General features: G+C 41.0%; 3 protein-coding genes and 1 long non-coding RNA gene across 6 annotated transcripts in view; 2 read left to right on the plus strand and 2 right to left on the minus strand.

Moving 5' to 3' along the window:
* Positions 1-3,189: 3,189 nt before the first annotated feature.
* Positions 3,190-5,541, minus strand: LOC117211338. Of its 2 annotated transcripts, none has more exons than XM_033455098.1 (5): positions 4,703-5,541; positions 4,453-4,612; positions 4,182-4,370; positions 3,673-3,781; positions 3,190-3,439 (listed from the first exon to the last, which is right to left on the minus strand). In XM_033455098.1, the coding sequence occupies exons 1-5, from the start codon at positions 4,719-4,721 to the stop codon at positions 3,242-3,244; spliced, it is 675 nt and encodes a 224-aa protein (XP_033310989.1). In that variant the 5' UTR covers positions 4,722-5,541; the 3' UTR covers positions 3,190-3,241. The 2 variants fall into 2 exon arrangements, with proteins under 2 accessions (XP_033310989.1, XP_033310988.1); XM_033455097.1 differs by having other exon boundaries at positions 4,453-4,615; positions 4,703-5,540.
* A 102-nt stretch (positions 5,542-5,643) lies between these two features.
* On the plus strand, positions 5,644-6,284 carry LOC117211339. Its single transcript, XR_004488248.1, has 3 exons — positions 5,644-5,704; positions 5,878-6,005; positions 6,097-6,284. It is a non-coding gene; the product is annotated as an uncharacterized LOC117211339 (long non-coding RNA).
* Positions 6,285-10,909: 4,625 nt separating this feature from the next.
* LOC117211326 lies at positions 10,910-12,838 on the minus strand. 2 transcript variants are annotated; one of them, XM_033455060.1, is made up of 6 exons: positions 12,754-12,838; positions 12,520-12,602; positions 12,271-12,433; positions 11,997-12,188; positions 11,432-11,540; positions 10,910-11,164 (listed from the first exon to the last, which is right to left on the minus strand). In XM_033455060.1, the coding sequence occupies exons 2-6, from the start codon at positions 12,596-12,598 to the stop codon at positions 10,967-10,969; spliced, it is 741 nt and encodes a 246-aa protein (XP_033310951.1). In that variant the 5' UTR covers positions 12,599-12,602; positions 12,754-12,838; the 3' UTR covers positions 10,910-10,966. The 2 variants fall into 2 exon arrangements, with proteins under 2 accessions (XP_033310951.1, XP_033310952.1); XM_033455061.1 differs by lacking the exon at positions 12,754-12,838 and having other exon boundaries at positions 12,520-12,629.
* A 1,492-nt stretch (positions 12,839-14,330) lies between these two features.
* Positions 14,331-16,688, plus strand: part of LOC117211367 (acetylcholinesterase-like) — a 35,085-nt gene continuing 32,727 nt past the window's right edge. Inside the window, exon 1 of the mRNA XM_033455155.1 lies at positions 14,331-14,983. The gene's annotated coding sequence lies outside the window, so the exon portion shown is untranslated. The remainder of the gene's footprint in view (positions 14,984-16,688) is intronic.

Genomic DNA, 16,688 nt, shown 5'->3' on the forward strand with positions numbered 1-16,688 from the left:
TAACGAAATTAATCTCCCCTTAATTAATGGTGTTAAGGCGCATCCAAGCGTAGAGGCAGTACGAGTTTCCTGATTAAGACGACGATACGCATTCTGAGAAGAGACATCGAAAGAGCCGAGAAAGGCTATATGACCGGTGGGCTTTATTGAAATCTTGTACAATTAAAACAGTACAACATACGCTGCGTGTAACCGATGTTAACTCGCGTAAGGTCATAGTACCCAATCACGATGTTATTGATTCTATTTTTCATCCTGTATGTTCCCGAGTCAGAATTATCGAAGAGAGAACATTAGTTTCTCTTATATTCTATCTATCTATCTATCTATCGGCGAGTATGCTATCCTTCCTATTCATATATACTCAAGTACTTAGATTTAGTCGCGTATCGTTCTTGTACCTAAATAACGACAAACTACCTGACGGTGGTTGGACACGCGTTCTAACAACCGGTAAAGCATTTTCACGCAAGGCTGAGAGGTAACCGCGAACCTTTGTCCTCGTATATATCTCTCCGTCGTCGCTATATCGACGTTTCAACGGAAATGAGAAACGCCTCACGGTATGTTGCCCGTTTTCCTCGCTTTACCGAGAATTCGTAATTACACGGCACACACGCCACTTACAAGCGTTCCTGGCCTGCACATACCGGGTGTCAGGCGGCTGTACGTTGTGAAAAAAGAAGTCGCCGCGCCGTTACGAGATTAGTCCTTAGACGGTGCGGGTCGTTTTTACTTTCGTGAGATTCACAGGTGTCCCTCGAAGGAAGCCGTCTCGCTTATTCGACTACTGTAATTGTCAGCTGTCTGTTCCGCCGCTTATTTCGCGTTCCAATTCAACTGGTTTTCTTCGAACCGCTCCGTTTTTCCTCGCCATTTTTCCGCGCTACACCGTGTACAGCGGGAATTAAGTTTCAAACCTATTTCTGGCAGAATTCAGGTTCGCCTATTTTCTTCGATCGTTTACGGTCCTAAAGCTTTTCGCTCACGGGAATATCGCGGCAAGCATCTGTGTTTTGTCTGCACGACACGATTCTATTAAAACGGGTTGCAACAATCGAAAGAGCATACGGATGTAGGCAGTGTTTGATAGAACGTTAATTTTCTCGCTGCGTACGACGCCAAATTCAATTTCAGATTGCACGTCGAGTCATGACGTTTCTCGACGATTTATACAGCTCCACCGATTTAGTTATCAATTAATTTTCTTCTCTTCCTCCGGTGCGAGGTGCTTTCTCACATTTTTTAACAAAAAGAAAAAGAAAGGAAAAAGGACAGAGTAGGACTAAACGGTCCATTGCCGTGAGACTCGTGCGTGTGCCCGTTCGCAAACTGTTCACCCTATCATTTAGTCGTATAATGTGCTGATAACGTTATAGTTAATCTCAATTACATCATCGTCCTTCTTGGAAAAGATACACCGTGACAGATCAGAGACAAAGTTATCAACGTTTTACCTGTCAACGTGAATCATATTGCTTAATTATTTTTTGTTGAGGTAATCTGATTGAGGAACGCGTGGATGAATCTGTAAAAGAAATATATATTGAAGTAAGTGTAGGTACAGGGTTAGTGTATGCTGATCCAGATCCTTACTCTAGCAGTGTTACATTACAATAGGAGTTATTAGGGAGCACGTTGATACATTTATAACAAAGGACATTACCAGAAAATTAATCTTGGTGTGTAACTCTAGATGAAAGTTACAAGAAACAGCAATAAAAATCTACTTATAACTCTTTTGTTTCTAGACCTTGTAATCCAAAACAACATTCATATTCAAGGATGCAATAATATGGTCCTCTACTTTTTTAAATATTTTGCTTCACTAAATTCTATTTTTTCCGTAACGGCGATGTCCAGATCACGGGTATACGAAAGGAAAAGATGTAAAGTTTTGCTAGAAGTAATTACTTCAACAGTTTCATACGGCGACGATGTCGACCATTATAATCCGCAAGAATCTTTTCTTTCGCGATTCGATAACCAACGAATAAATTTCATTCAACAGACACTTGTTGCTCTTGTCACAACTCGTGGTGCACCATAAAGAGGAGAAATATTTCGTGTAACCTCCTGTAAGAGTCACGACATTTTAAAAACTTTTATTTTAGTCCGTCTCGAAATTTCCACCTTGACAGTTCGTAACTAATCGGCATCAAAGGTAGTCGTACGGTACACGTTGAAGTTCAGTTGGCCCAAGTTACTCCGTGCTTTCGCAGTTGATATCAAAGAGACCGCATAAGTCAATAGTTCATTTTTCTATAAGTGATATAATTAAATTCCTTTCAAACAGAGAGCTCCTAGTCTCTGCATTTGGAGGTTATGCGAACTTTACGAAGCCGAACACAGGCCGTTACTGAACTAATGATACACGCTAGCAGGTACTGATTCTACACGAAAAAATAAGTCGAAAGTGCGGAATAAGCCATTTTCACAATACGCATTGTTTCCAACAAAAGTGAATTAAGACTTTGTTAGAGGTGTACTAAAAATGATGCCCCGAATGAAAAAATTTTATTTCACTTATTTATTCCATTGATTGTTTACTCACACCTTGTCGATAATTAGCCAAATTCAAGTATACTTGACAAATTTTCGAACTCGATCTTTTCGGAACCAAATCCTCGGATAAAAGAATATCACTCTACTTTATCGACTTATTTTTTCATGAAGATCCGCCTTCTTTCGGTTTGTTCCATCAGTTCGATGACACCTGTATATTCGTTACCGAACGGTCGAAACAACGAAATCTAAAATCAATCGCAATACTGTTCCCTTCGTTCGTCGCAGAAAATGAGTTTATCTTTCTCGGTACATCGGTTTCCCATCGATTTTCAACTAATTACGTCGATTAAAGGCGCATCGCGGATTTAAGAGATCTGGGCTGGATTAGTGGAGGAAAGGCAACGAGTTAACGTAACGGATGAAACAGCGGACAAGAAAATCCGAGAATTGATCGGTTACCAACAAATTTTCAGACCGCCGCTTTCTTGCTGGAAAGTTTGCAACGTTTCTTAATCTACCGTGGCGAGATAATGACTGATCGAAGAAAGAAGTCGCAGCTAAAAGTTCGAATATTTTCCAAGGTTAACTTCCGCCACAGCTTGTATTCGACACACTCGTTTTGATCATTGAACTGCAGTAAATTCTTTCGATATAGAGCAAGGAAATAAACAGAGATTTTATGTTTACTCCAATTTATTTGTTAGAAGTACGAAAGAGTATTTAGAATTATCGGTTAACCGGAAATCATGTCCAACAAGTTTACCACCGTATGTTTCTTTAGTATATTGTTTATCAACTTCCTCAGCATCTTACTCAGGTATTGCGATATTAGATCTTGATTCTCCTCGAGGAAATTGGGGGCCTCCTCAGTGATGGTTTCGCTTATATCCTCGGACAAATCATCGTTGACGTATAATTCGGAGATATTACACTGGAAATATTTTAAAATTAGCCATTCGGACTTTCAGGATTAGCGAAGCACTAGTTGTTACAGGATCATATATAAACTGCGGATTTTTATGCATTTATGTGGTATTTAAGAACGTATTTGTTGTAATTTTTATAGATAAGGCAAATCCCTCTTTAGGTTCTGTGTCTATAGTTGCGTCCATAAGAACATCGATTTGCATCAAAATCGGCACTGTAATCATATACAACACTTACGTCGAATTCCCTTACTTTGACCCGCAATTCCAGGTTTGATATGTACAGCCTCCCTTCCTTTATCTCTAATTGCAGGTTCGCCTTCACTTTAAGTCCCTCAATGCGGAGGCTGAAGTTAGAAAAAATGCAGTTGCCTTTTTATTCGGCGGTCAGGAGTAGTTTACACAATTTATAAACTGAAGAAATCTCCGAGCGTTGCTGGTCCGTTTCGGCAATACTGTTTTACTAGCGTTAGGAAACTGTAAAACCGACTGCGAGTGTGTTCTCGACGGATCATAAATGTGTTTTCGAAAGGTGGTGCGCTTCCAAGCTTTACCGATTTATTAAAAGATGCGTTTATTTGTGTAGTAAAAAGGTATTCGTTTTCTAAAAATATCTAAACGTTTTACAGAGATCGAAGATAAAGCGCGAATCGAGTGTTATAAATCTACGCGCTTCTGCATGCTAGCTAAGCTATTATATTCATTGTATAAAACGCGTATAAAAGGAAATAATTGAAAGAAACTTACGCGAGGTCTCCATATCCCTCCACATCTTCATCGAGGAATGTACCTGTCACATCGTAGCCAGTCTCAATTTTAATTTCGTGGAACAGAAGAGTTACTTTGCCTTTCAAATCGGCCATCGTGAAATCAGCCCGCTTTACTGTATAGTTAGACAAACCATCTATGCGTAAATTCTCTAGATATCCTTCTGCTCTGTTTGAAGAAGAAGAAGACCGATGTCGGTTAATGTCATTTGATTCTCTTTCCGTAATTAATACACGAAACATATGCGTACGAGAACAATGTCCTTATCTTCCAATCTATATCCATGTGCTCCATCACTAATGGTTCAAGAATCGGAATACCAAGATTTTCATCTCCTTCTTCCATCATCTCCTTAAATTTCTCGAGAAATCCATTAAGTTGTCCCGACTGAAACATAGTGCTCGTTCCGGCTACTTAATGAGCAGAAACGATTTATTTTCTATAAATCGAACTCATCTTTGATTAAATCAAAGCCGCAAAGCAAAAACTATTCTACTTACAGAACATGTTGCCCAACATGACTGCGTAACAGATAATAAAACCGAAACAAGATCACAACTAGAAAGTAGACAATTAAAACCGAAGTATTTCGGATTTACGTAGATGTTAAATGTTTTTTTGTGCTAATATGAAGTATAGTCTTCCGATAATCGAGATAATATTTAGCTTTGATAAATTACACGATACTACCTGACAATATGTTATAATAAATTGATCCTCAATACATCGCTCCTTATATATGAGTCAGTTTCGTACTCGTGTTTTATGTCTCTTATTTCATGTATTAATATCTTATCTGCACGATATACAATCGGCCCATGTGATTAATAAAAAAATAATTAAAAGATAAAGAAGCAACAACGCTAATTCCCTTGGTCGTTCTTTATTACAGGGGGTGATAATTCGGCAGTCGTGATTCAAGAAACTCAATTCTACAGCTGTGCCACGGTCGCGTGTCAACGTCCGTTATTTCTCCCAAAAAAGGTATAGCTGGTTTTCTACTATATGCGTTTTAGCAGTTTTCAAGACTATGTACATGCCACGCGAATATTATGCCACGTTTAAACTCGAATTTACACAAGCTTCTTCTATCCGTCGATTTCATCCAACATTTCGATGAACGTCTCGATGCTTCGACACTTATGAAGAGATACCTATCACACCTATCACTCAGAAACAAACCGTAAATCCTATCGCGTACTATTTCTTGGAAGACGAAAGATAATGAACATCAAAACCTAGGAGAACTGTCGTAGCATAATTTATGTTCATCAAGTAATACTCAATGTAATATACAAACGATACACCCACTCTGAAGGTCGACGGCTAACTGTCATCCCATTGCTTTGATAACTTCCAGTAAAGCACGGACCACGAGTTTAAAACGAACCGCTTGTTGCCATGCGCCCTTCGGTTGCTTCCGGTTCTCCTCGGCCATCTTCGACGAGACACTGATTGTGCTACGATTTCGTGAAACTGCCCGTTGTGTTTCTCCCAAAAAGGTATAGCCGATTCTTTTTCTTTTTCATATGCGATTCGGTAGTTATCCAAGCTACGCACATGCCACGCAAATGTTATGACTCGTTTAATCGAGATATATCCGTAGGAATTAGAGGACGCTTTTCTCTGATGCAATCGATAAATCGATACATCTCTTACAAAATTGTCGTTTCAGGATCAATTTGACATAATGTCCATTAGATTTATTCTCACGTTGTCAATCTATTTAGCCGAAGCAGATATGCCGACGATTAAATTATTAGGAAAATTACGAATCCGTAAATTATCGAACGCTTTCCCAAGGTAAGAGAAAAAAACGTACTTAACATCACACTATCTTCTTCTTGTTATTCGTGACGACAAAATTTCTGAAAGAAAACGTGTGGTAAACTAGGTGGGCACGTTTGAGCGAGACTCTTGCGTTATTGACATTGCTTTTACTCGACACTCAAAAGTAAACGGTTTGAATAGCGAGTGGATGTGTACACGCGTATAAATAAGTAACCAAAGAATGTCCGTATTTTTGTATGTAATGCAATAAAATATTTGGCAAATCGGCACGAGTTTACGGCACTCCTTCTACTCCCTCTACGTCCCTCTACTCGACCGTTCAGAGGGCGCTCCAACAGATATTTGATTACGAAAGAAGTCAGATTAGAATATAAGTTTCCACGAATATGATAAACTGTAAATAAATGTATTTAACAATGTCGCGAACAGATAACTTGTGCGGATAAGATTCTCTTGAAAGCAACTGGCACGTGCGATATTGCTCAACGAATTCCTGCATATTAATGATCGCACGCGTGCATGCCATATTAATTTCTATAAGTTACTTCCAATACTTTTACATCGATGTGATATTTAAGACAATGAAAGCTTGGTTCGATCTTAGAAAATTATGATCCATACTTATATATTTATCTATTTATAGGATAAACACTCTGGCAGAAAATAAACGTGAATGTATGTACATATTTGTACAAAAAAGGGAAGGAAAGGAAGAGAGAATTAGACATAAACATTTAAGCGTAAGCTAAGAATGACTATAAATAATTATAATATATGTACTAATGCAAAGCAACATCTTAAGAATGCTAGGGTTTGACCAAATATGTACGTTCTGGTGGACAGATTTGGTGTAGATAGACACTCACTCCGTGCAAAATTATTTAAAAATGTTAGAATATCCATAAGTAATGTTTTGTGTGTAAAAAATGTTACTTCTGAAATATCTTAAAGGTAAATACATTTGAAGAAAATAATTGGACGATCGCGGGACAAGATATAAAACCTTCGGTTATTTTACCTGTAAACAAGATATCAGACATTATTCTTCTATCGCTCAATGTCTGAAGATTTTAATTATTAATAACTTCTCCATAGGTGTGAGAATCGAATAGCATAGGATGACCACTACGTTTGGCAGCGAGTTACACAGTTTCGAACGTTTCAATTTGTTACTACGTTGCTTATCGTCTACGATTTGGTAGCAACGGGTACAACGTTCTTCGTACGCTCACTCGTGTACACGCGGCTGCCGCTGACTTGCATTCTGCGAATTCGAGTATGCGGTCAGTCGTTTCGTGTCGTGTGGCAACGATTATGCCGGATGATCGTAGCCAGACCCGCAGCATTTACGCGCGTACAACCACGACACATGGGAAAAACTTTTATGCGTAATCTAGCAAAACATAATTCGTTCATGCGACGCCATGTCTCAAGGAGAATACCCATCGACCAGATTGTAGGTCGTAGACATCGAACGTTACGTGCCTCTTAACAAGTTACAAACCAGGAGTGCTACTACATAGCCGGTATTTTCCGTGTTGTCCAACTAATATATCGATATGATCGCGTCCACAAGCTAGAAACTTGAAAGGATTTTGTTTGTAAATATGGGTATATAAGGACTCCTTTAATTATACGGCTACAGAACGGTATTCGTAGTCATTTTGCAAAATTTGTCAAGAATCAACCCCTCTTAAACAGAGTTCAAAGAACAGTCATGTTATCAATTAGAGTTCCGAGATCACGGTGTACGTAACGAAATTAATCTCCCCTCAATTAATGGTGTTAAGGCGCATCCAAGCGTAGAGACAGTACGAGTTTCCTGATTAAGACGACGATACGCATTCTGAGAAGAGACATCGAAAAAGCCGAGAAAGGCTATATGACCGGTAGCCTTTATTGAAATCTTGTGCAATTAAAACAGTACAACATACGCTGTGTGTAATCGACGTTAACTCGCGTAAGGTCATAGTACCCAATCATGATGTTATTGGTTCTATTTTACATCCTGTAGGTTCCCGAGTCAGAATTGTCGGAGAGAGAACATTCGTTTCTCCTATATTCTATCTATCGGCGAGTATGATATCCTCCCTATTCATATATACTCAAGTACTTAGATTTAGTCGCGTATCGTTCTTGTATCTAAATAACGACAAACTACCTAGCGGTGGTCGGACACGCGTTCTAACAACCGGTAAAGCATTTTCACGCAAGGCAGAGAGGCAACCGCGAACCTTTGTCCTCGTATATATCTATCTGCCGCGACTATATTGACGTTTCAACGGAAATGAGAAACTCCTCACGGTATGTTACCCGTTTTCCTCGATTTACGGAGAATTCGTAATTACACGGCACACACGCCACTTACAAGCGTTCCTGGCCTGCACATACCGGGTGTCAGGCGGCTGTACGTTGTGAAAAAGAAGTCGCCGCGCCGTTACGAGATTAGTCCTTAGACGGCGCGGGTCGTTTTTACTTTCGTGAGATTCACAGGTGTACCTCGAAGGAAGCCGTCTCGCTTATTCGACTACTGTAATTGTCAGCTGTCTGCTCCGCCGCTTGTTTCGCGTTCCAATTCAACTGGTTTTCTTCGAACCGCTCCGTTTTTCCTCGCCATTTTTCCGCGCTACACCGTGTACAGCGGGAATTAAGTTTCAAACCTATTTCTGGCAGAATTCAGGTTCGCCTATTTTCTTCGATCGTTTACGGTCCTAAAGCTTTTCGCTCACGGGAATATCGCGGCAAGCATCTGTGTTTTGTCTGCACGACACGACTCTATTAAAACGGGTTGCAACAATCGAAAGAGCACACGGATGTAGGCATTGTTTGATAGAACGTTTATTTTCTCACTGCGTATGAGGCCAACTTCAATTTCAGATTGCACGTCCAGACATGACGTTTCTCCACAATTTATACAGCTCCGCCGATTTATTTATCAATTAATTTTCTTCTCTTCCTCCGGTGCGAAGTGTTTCCTCTCATTTTTTAACAAAAAGGAAAAAAAAGGAAATCGACGGAGTAGGACTAAACGGTTCGTTGCCGTGAGAATCGTGCGTGTGCCCGTTCGCAAACGATTCACCCTATTATTTAGTCGTATAAGGCGCTGATAACGTTACAGTTAATCTCAATTACATCATCGTCCTTCTTGGAAAAGATACACCGTGACAGATCAGAGACAAAGTTATCAACGTTTTACCTGCCAACGTGAATCATATTGCTTAATAAGTTTTTGTTGAGGTAATCTGATTGAGGAACGCGTGGATGAATCTGTAAAAGAAATATATATTGAAGTAAGTGTAGGTACTGGGTTAGTGTATGCTGATCCAGATCCTTACTCTAGCAGTGTTACATTACAATAGGAGTTATTAGGGAGCACGTTGATACATTTATAACAAAGGACATTACCAAAAAATTAACCTTGGTGTGTAACACTAGATGAAAGTTACAAGAAACAGCAATAAAAATCTACTTATAACTCTTTTGTTTCTAGACCTTGTAATCCAAAACAACATTCATATTCAAGGACGCAATAATATGGTCCTCTACTTTTTTAAATATTTTGCTTCACTAAATTCTATTTTTTCCGTAACGGCGATATCCAGATCGCGGGTATACGAAAGAAAAAGATGTAAAGTTTTGCTAGAAGTAATTACTTCAACAGTTTCATACGGCGAGGATGTCGACCAATATAATCCGCAAGAATCTTTTCTTTCGCGATTCGATAACCAACGAATAAATTTCATTCAACAGACACTTGTTGCTCTTGTCACAACTCGTGGTGCACCATAAAGAGGAGAAATATTTCGTGTAACCTCCTGTAAGAGTCACGACATTTTAAAAACTTTTATTTTAGTCCGTCTCGAAATTTCCACCTTGACAGTTCGTAACTAATCGACATCAAAGGAAGTCGTACGGTACACGTTGAAGTTCAGTTGGCCCAAGTTACTCCGTGCTTTCGCAGTTGATATCAAAGAGACCGCATAAGTCAATAGTTCATTTTTCTATAAGTGATATAATTAAATTCCTTTCAAACAGAGAGCTCCTAGTCTCTGCATTTGGAGGTTATGCGAACTTTACGAAGCCGAACACAGGCCGTTATTGAACTAATGATACACGCTAGCAGGTACTGATTCTACACGAAAAAATAAGTCGAAAGTGCGGAATAAGCCATTTTCACAATACGCATTGTTTCCAACAAAAGTGAATTAAGACTTTGTTAGAGGTGTACTAAAAATGATGCCCTGAATGAAATAATTTTATTTCACTTATTTATTCCATTGATTGTTTACTCACACCTTGTCGATAATTAGCCAAATTCAAGTATACTTGACAAATTTTCGAACTCGATCTTCTCGGAACCAAATCCACGGATAAAAGAATGTCACTCTACCTTATCGACTTATTTTTTCATGAAGATCCGCCTTCTTTCGGTTTGTTCCATCAGTTCGATGCACCCTGTATATTCGTCACCGAACGGTCGAAGCAACGAAATCTAAAATCAATCGCAATACTGTTCCCTTCGTTCGTCGCAGAAAATAAGTTTATCTTTCTCGGTACATCGGTTTCCCATCGATTTTCAACTAATTACGTCGATTAAAGGCGCATCGCGGATTTAGGAGATCTAAGGTGGATTAGTGGAGGAAGGGCAACAAGTTAACGGATGAAACAGCAGACAAGAAAATCCGAGAATTGATCGGTTACCAACAAATTTTCAGATCGCTGCTTTCTTGCTGGAAAGTTTGCAACGTTTCTTAATCTACCGTGGCGAGATAATGACTGATCGAGAAAGGAGTCGCAGCTAAAAGCTCGAATATTTTCCAAGGTTAACTTCCGCCACAGCTTGTATTCGACACACTCCTTTTTATGGCTGAACTGAAGTGCATTGCTTCGACATAAATCAAGGAAATGAATAGAGGTTTATGTTTACTCCAATTTATTTGCTAGATGTAGGGAAATATATTTAGAATTATCGATTAATGGCCAATTATGTCCAACAAGTCCTTCAGCGTATACTGTTTCAGAATGTTGTTCATCACATTTGTAGCAACCTTACTCACGTATTGCGATATTCTATTTTGATACTTCTCGAGCAAATCTGGTACCATCTTTGTGATGGATCTGCTTATAACTCTGGACAAATTTTCGTCGTCGTATAATCCGGTGATAACGCACTGTAAACATTTCAAAGTTAGCCATTCGGGCTTTCAGGAGCACCGAAGCACTGGTTGTTGCAGGATTATATGTAAACTGTGGATTTTTATGCATTTATGCGATATTTTATAATACAAACATGTATAAGTAGATATAAAATATCTAACGTACTTGTTATAGTTTTTAAAGATAAGGCAGATCTCTATTCAAGTTCTGTTTTTATAGTTGCGTCTATAACGATATCAATTTGCATAAAAATCCGCACTATAATCATATACAACACTTACGTCGAATTCCTTTACATGAGCATGGATTACGAGGTTCGAAACTTGCATTCTCTCGTTCTTTACCCCCAGTTTCAGGTCTGCCGTCACATTAAGTTGCCTAATGACGAGGCTGAAATTCGAAAAAATTCAGTTGGCTTTTCATTCGGTGAAATACTTTCTACAAATTCGAAAAATCCCAATTGCGATTCGAAAATATCGATCAAACGTAGCTCATGCAATGTGCAAATTATAGAAATTCCTTACAGGGGGCGTTGATAGTCTGTTTCGGTAATACTGGCTTACTGACGTTAGGAAACTGCAAAACCGACTGCGAGCGTGTTCTCGACGGAACATAAATGTTTTTTCGAACTCTGGTGCGCTGCCAAGCTTTATCGTTTTATTCAAAGATGCGGTTACTTGCGTAGTAAAAAGATATTCGTTTTCTAAAAAGATCTAAACGTTTTACAGAGATCGGAGATAAAGCGCGAATCGAGTATTGTAAATTTACGCGCTTCTGCATGCTGGCTAAGCTATTATATTCATTGTATAAAACGTATATAAAAGGAAATAATTGAGAGAAACTTACGCGAGGTTTCCACGTCCGTAGTAGGAAATTTCATCGATGAGTGTACCACTCACATTGTAGCGAGTCATAATGTTAATTTGCCTGAATAGAAGAGCTACGTTGGCTTTAAGACCAGCTATCGCGAAATCACCTTGATTTACTTGATAGTCGGATAAACCAGCTATGCGTAAGTTGTCCAGGTCTCCTTTTGCTCTGTTCGAAAAAGGGGAAAATCGATGTCGGTTAATGTCATTTGATTCTCTTTTCGTAATTAATGCACGAAACATATGCTTACGAGAACAATCCCTTTTCCTTCAGATCTATATGCTCGTGCTTGCTCATGAAAGGGTCGAGAACAGGAACACCATGTTTTGCATCTCCTTTCTTCATCGTCTTCTTAAATTCCTCGAGAAATCCTCGAAGTTGACCTGATTTGTACGCATTGTATTCTCCGGTTTCTTAATGAGGAGAAACGATTCGTCTTTTTAGTTTGGAATTCGCTTTTGATTAAATCGAAGTCGCAAAGCAAAAATATTTCACTTACGTCGCGCGTCGGCTACGTGGGGCTGGCACGTGTGATAGGTGATCAACACGATGGCTAATATCGGCACGAGAAAACGCATCTTGCTGAGGGTGAAAGAGAATACGCGGTTTACAAGTAGACAATTAAGACTGAAATATTTCGCTTTAACGCAGAATTTAAACGTTTTTTTTATGCAAATATAAAACCCCACTCCCCAAGTAGAACCAACAGTACTCGGATCATCAAGATACTCACTTGGCTTTGATAAATTACACGACCACTATCCGACTCTTCTGCATATCACGGCTCGTTAATACGTCGTTCCTTATATACAAGTTAGTATCGTACACTCGAGTTGTAAGATCTCTTATCCTATGCGCGATATCGGAATCGATCGATTCGGCTGATAAATATCTAAATAAAAAATTAAGAAACAACAATACCGATAACCCTGGTGGTTCTTTATTTAAGGAATAACAACTCTGCTTTCGCGATTTAAGAAATTCATCGCACGATCCTGTACAATTTCGCAGACACGTCGATTGTGCAACGATAAATGTCAATTTCATTGGGCTAGCGGCGGGCACCTACGTTTATAACATACCGTGCAATTGCAGCGCTACAAATGACCATTTAATTACGTTACATCGGTCGACTTGCGTCGCTGATCGAACTAGGGACAAGAGAGAATCGTGGAAAATATTTGGATCGTCGCATCGGAGCGTTGCGTTCCGAGGCAGAGACCCCGCAGTTTCAGAATAGCTACGACGAAAAATTCAATTGCGCTGATCGGCTGTGCATGAAGTGATACGTGGCCAACGGTAATTATCTAAACACGAGCGGAGCGTGAATTTCCATAAATCCGAAAAGGCTATTTTAGGTGGCCATGAAATTCGCGCGGTATCGATCGTCATGGCGTAAATACTTGGTTATTGGAAGCCTGAAATCGGAGCAATGAGAACGAAGGTTAGATGCAAGGCCGAAGGTAAGCCGGCAAATAAACTCTCGATACGTAGTAAATCGTGAATGGGTAAGCTGCTAGGGAACGAAGAAAAATACCCGAAGATTTCCTTTTGACAAAGTTCCGCGCGAGTATGTGAAACGAGAGAGCAGATAGAATTTGATTGGTAGTAGTGGATTAGCGAGGCGGCCGCAGATAGATGACGATAAAGAGAAGAATGCCGTTACAAAGCCTCAACTTTTTCTTTTTTTAACATTGACCGCGCGCGATCATGTTTTTTTCCTTTCTAAATAAACCTATAAATTCATCGCCACCGTGATACTTATCGCTGCAAACAATGACATACGTAAAATGGTTTTGCCACGGACCCTGGTTCTCCATATCGAAAACGAATATCCTTCTGGCTGGTAAATATTCGAACGTTAGGCGGATACGCATCTTTCTCGGAGAGAGGTCGAAACACGCAGGAGCAAAGAGTAGAGGAGAAAAAGAGAATCCGAGAGGAGTATAGGGAAAACGCGCGTGTGCGAGTGGCGGTGGTAGAGCTCGTGTCGGAGTATTTCGCGTGGATATGAAGAAAGTAATGAAAACAGGATAAAGGTGAAAGGGAAGAGGCAAGGGAGCAATAAGAAGAAGAAGAAAAGGGAAAGGATGGAACGCCGACGAAGACGACAACAACGACGATGATGATGCGAGAAAAAGAAAAAGAAAGAGGGAGTGAATAAACGGAGGAAAAGGGGTGTTAGAGGGAAGCGGCTGGGGGTTGAACACAAGAGAGGGAACCGAGTGGTGTACCGCCAGCCGAATGGGGTGAGAGTGGGGTAAAGCCGAGAGGGGATGCTAGACCAGTTCACCCTTACTTGCCACGGCTCGACTCGTCAGTGCGGCCTGAACGGTTAACCGGCCTACTTGTTCGCGTGGTTCTTTCGATTCCTTTCATTCTTGCAATTTACGTCGTCGAAATCGTCGTCATCGTCGTCGTCGTCGTCGTCGCCGCCGCCGCCGTCGTCGTCGCCGTCGTCGTTGTCGTCGTCGTCGTCGTCGTCGTCGTTGTCGTTGTCGTCGTCGTCGTCGTCGCCGTCGTCGTTGCCGTCGTTTCTCAGCTCTTCGCCATCGACCACGAACCATCAAGTTTTAGCGACTGTTCGCTCGCGGAACACACGTGAGTTGTAATAAGCGAGGTACAGTTTGGTTCGTCGTTAATTCGTGTTGTCGGTGTTCAACTTGCCCTTCCGATTCGAGTTGGAAAATTTGCCGTCGATGAAGAGTCACGTAAGATAACGAAAATAATCGAAGAAAGGGAAGAGAAAGGTAAAATAGCGAGCAAGGTCGAGAGAATTTGAGCGAGAAAAAGAGGCGGCCAATAAACGGAGGGCTCAGCCGAAGCAGCAGCAGCAGCAGCACGCACGTTTCGGCTAAAACCTCGTATTCCGCTTGTCGCCGCTGTTCTCGTCGTGGTGCTTGTTGCCGAGCTGGACGCAAGGGCAGAAGAAGCAGGGACGGTGCTTGTTCTCTTAGAAATTCGTAAGTTTACCTCTGTAGTTTTCCCGTGAAGGAATTCGCTTCGTTGCGACCGTTCCGCGATCGGCTATCGCGCAATTTACCGCACTCGATTCGCCAGATTTGAACATAGTCGGCACCGAAGGTCAATGATATTTTGTAGCGTGTCATCCTATCGGAAGTCCAAGAGTATCGAACGAAAATCGCTAGAAAATTGTATCAGTCCTGCCGGCGGGATTTTTCCACCGACCATTTCCCTGTAGAAAGGCTCGCTGGATAGCCGAGATAAGCAACCGATGATACGATAACTCGTGTACAGCCGCTTGTACTCGAAAAAGATCGATTTTCAGCGGCTGGGCGACGCGAGCAATCCTTGTTTTCTCTTTTCGCGTCTTCTCGTCTCAAAGAATCCTGGTCCCTCGTTTTATTCTCCGTTTCTTGGAATCTCACCTACGTTGCACGTTTCACGAGGATTAATGTAATATGCGGTGTACAGCGAACGTATCCCTTCTCGCGGTTGTTGCGCATCGAAACGAACGCTTTTTCTCGTAGCGTTTCACTTCAAGGACTGATAAGAGATGATTTCTCGCGATAGTGAATGGCGTCTTACGATCGTGCGCCTTGCTCAAGTAAAAAGGACCGATAAGAAAGATCGTCGAGTAATTGTTTTGCAATACGAACGCGTTTGAAAGAGTTCAAAGGCTCCAACAAAGTTATCCTCCATCCATAGACGATTCGCGTTCTTCCAGCAGCTCTGTGATTCTCGAGATTCCTTTGTGCTGTTCCATGGCCGATGATTTTCAGCTAAAAGTGGCATTCTTTTGCGCGGAAGTAAGCAGGAACCCTTTTAACTAAGGGCAACAACTGTCGAGGCAGCTACGATCTCGAAACAACGGTTGGTCGGAACGACGAAGTCGTGCAAACAGCAAACATCGGTCGTATAGGAGAAACATGGATCGATCGTACGAACGAGTAGGGGCCTTGATCGACGATCCACGTAAATCGATGCGCGTATTCCCGTTTGCAGCATTTTTTACAAAAATCGCGCTGTTGCCTGCCAGAGCTGTTAGCTTGGCAAAAGAACGAGATCGATTTTAAACAAAGATCGCTCCGCAATAGTTGTATTAGTCCTCGTGAGTTACGACGACGAAGCTACCGGATCAACGATAAGATCAACAAACGGATATCAGGGTATATATGGGACGGATTAACGTCGGCTAGAGGTTTGCCAGCTTTGGTGATAAATTTCGATAGGCTTAAGCTCGCTGGATGCACACAAGATCGAAGATGGGATTTTCGTGTTCGAGGTCAACTGGTAAATCTACGGCGAAGGTCGCCACTTCTTCGTTCGATCTCTACTTGTACTTCCACTTTGATCGCGATTTTATCGCTCCGATCTTACAATTACGATCTTCGACTTTGTATCGAAATCTCGTCTCGCGATGACTGCATCGCGTTTCATAGTTGGGGGCAAGGGATCGTGCTCGTCTTTATTCGTTTCGCGGATCTTTTGTTCGCAGGTTTTCCTAAAGGCCGGATTTTAATATTCCACGCACTTTTCACGGGTATCGCGATACGGAAGGCTGAGAGAAAAAGGCGAGAAATGGGACGGCAGGAGAAGACGTTGAATCGAGAACACGGTGAATTGAAACCAGTGGATAATGCAGCTCGTTGAAAACATTCAAATACAAAATTTATCGATCGCACGCGGCTTGTAAAAGGTCTGTCC

The sequence above is a fragment of the Bombus bifarius genome, unplaced genomic scaffold (genome assembly GCF_011952205.1).
Source record: "Bombus bifarius isolate JDL3187 unplaced genomic scaffold, Bbif_JDL3187 scf7180000008232, whole genome shotgun sequence".
NCBI lineage: Eukaryota > Metazoa > Arthropoda > Insecta > Hymenoptera > Apidae > Bombus > Bombus bifarius.

Excerpts from the sequence above, each read along its gene's own strand:
- LOC117211338 (XM_033455097.1), bottom strand. Across the intron at positions 3,782-4,181 it reads GAGGGATATGGAGACCTCGC|CCTCCGCATTGAGGGACTTA; the intron begins GTAAGTTTCTTT and ends TTCTAACTTCAG. Across the intron at positions 3,440-3,672 it reads TCAAAGTAAGGGAATTCGAC|TGTAATATCTCCGAATTATA; the intron begins GTAAGTGTTGTA and ends AAATATTTCCAG.
- LOC117211326 (XM_033455060.1), bottom strand. The coding sequence starts at position 12,598 with ATGCGTTTTCTCGTGCCGATATTAGCCATCGTGTTGATCACCTATCAC. Across the intron at positions 12,434-12,519 it reads CCACGTAGCCGACGCGCGAC|AAACCGGAGAATACAATGCG; the intron begins GTAAGTGAAATA and ends CTCCTCATTAAG. Across the intron at positions 11,165-11,431 it reads CTCATGTAAAGGAATTCGAC|TGCGTTATCACCGGATTATA; the intron begins GTAAGTGTTGTA and ends AAATGTTTACAG.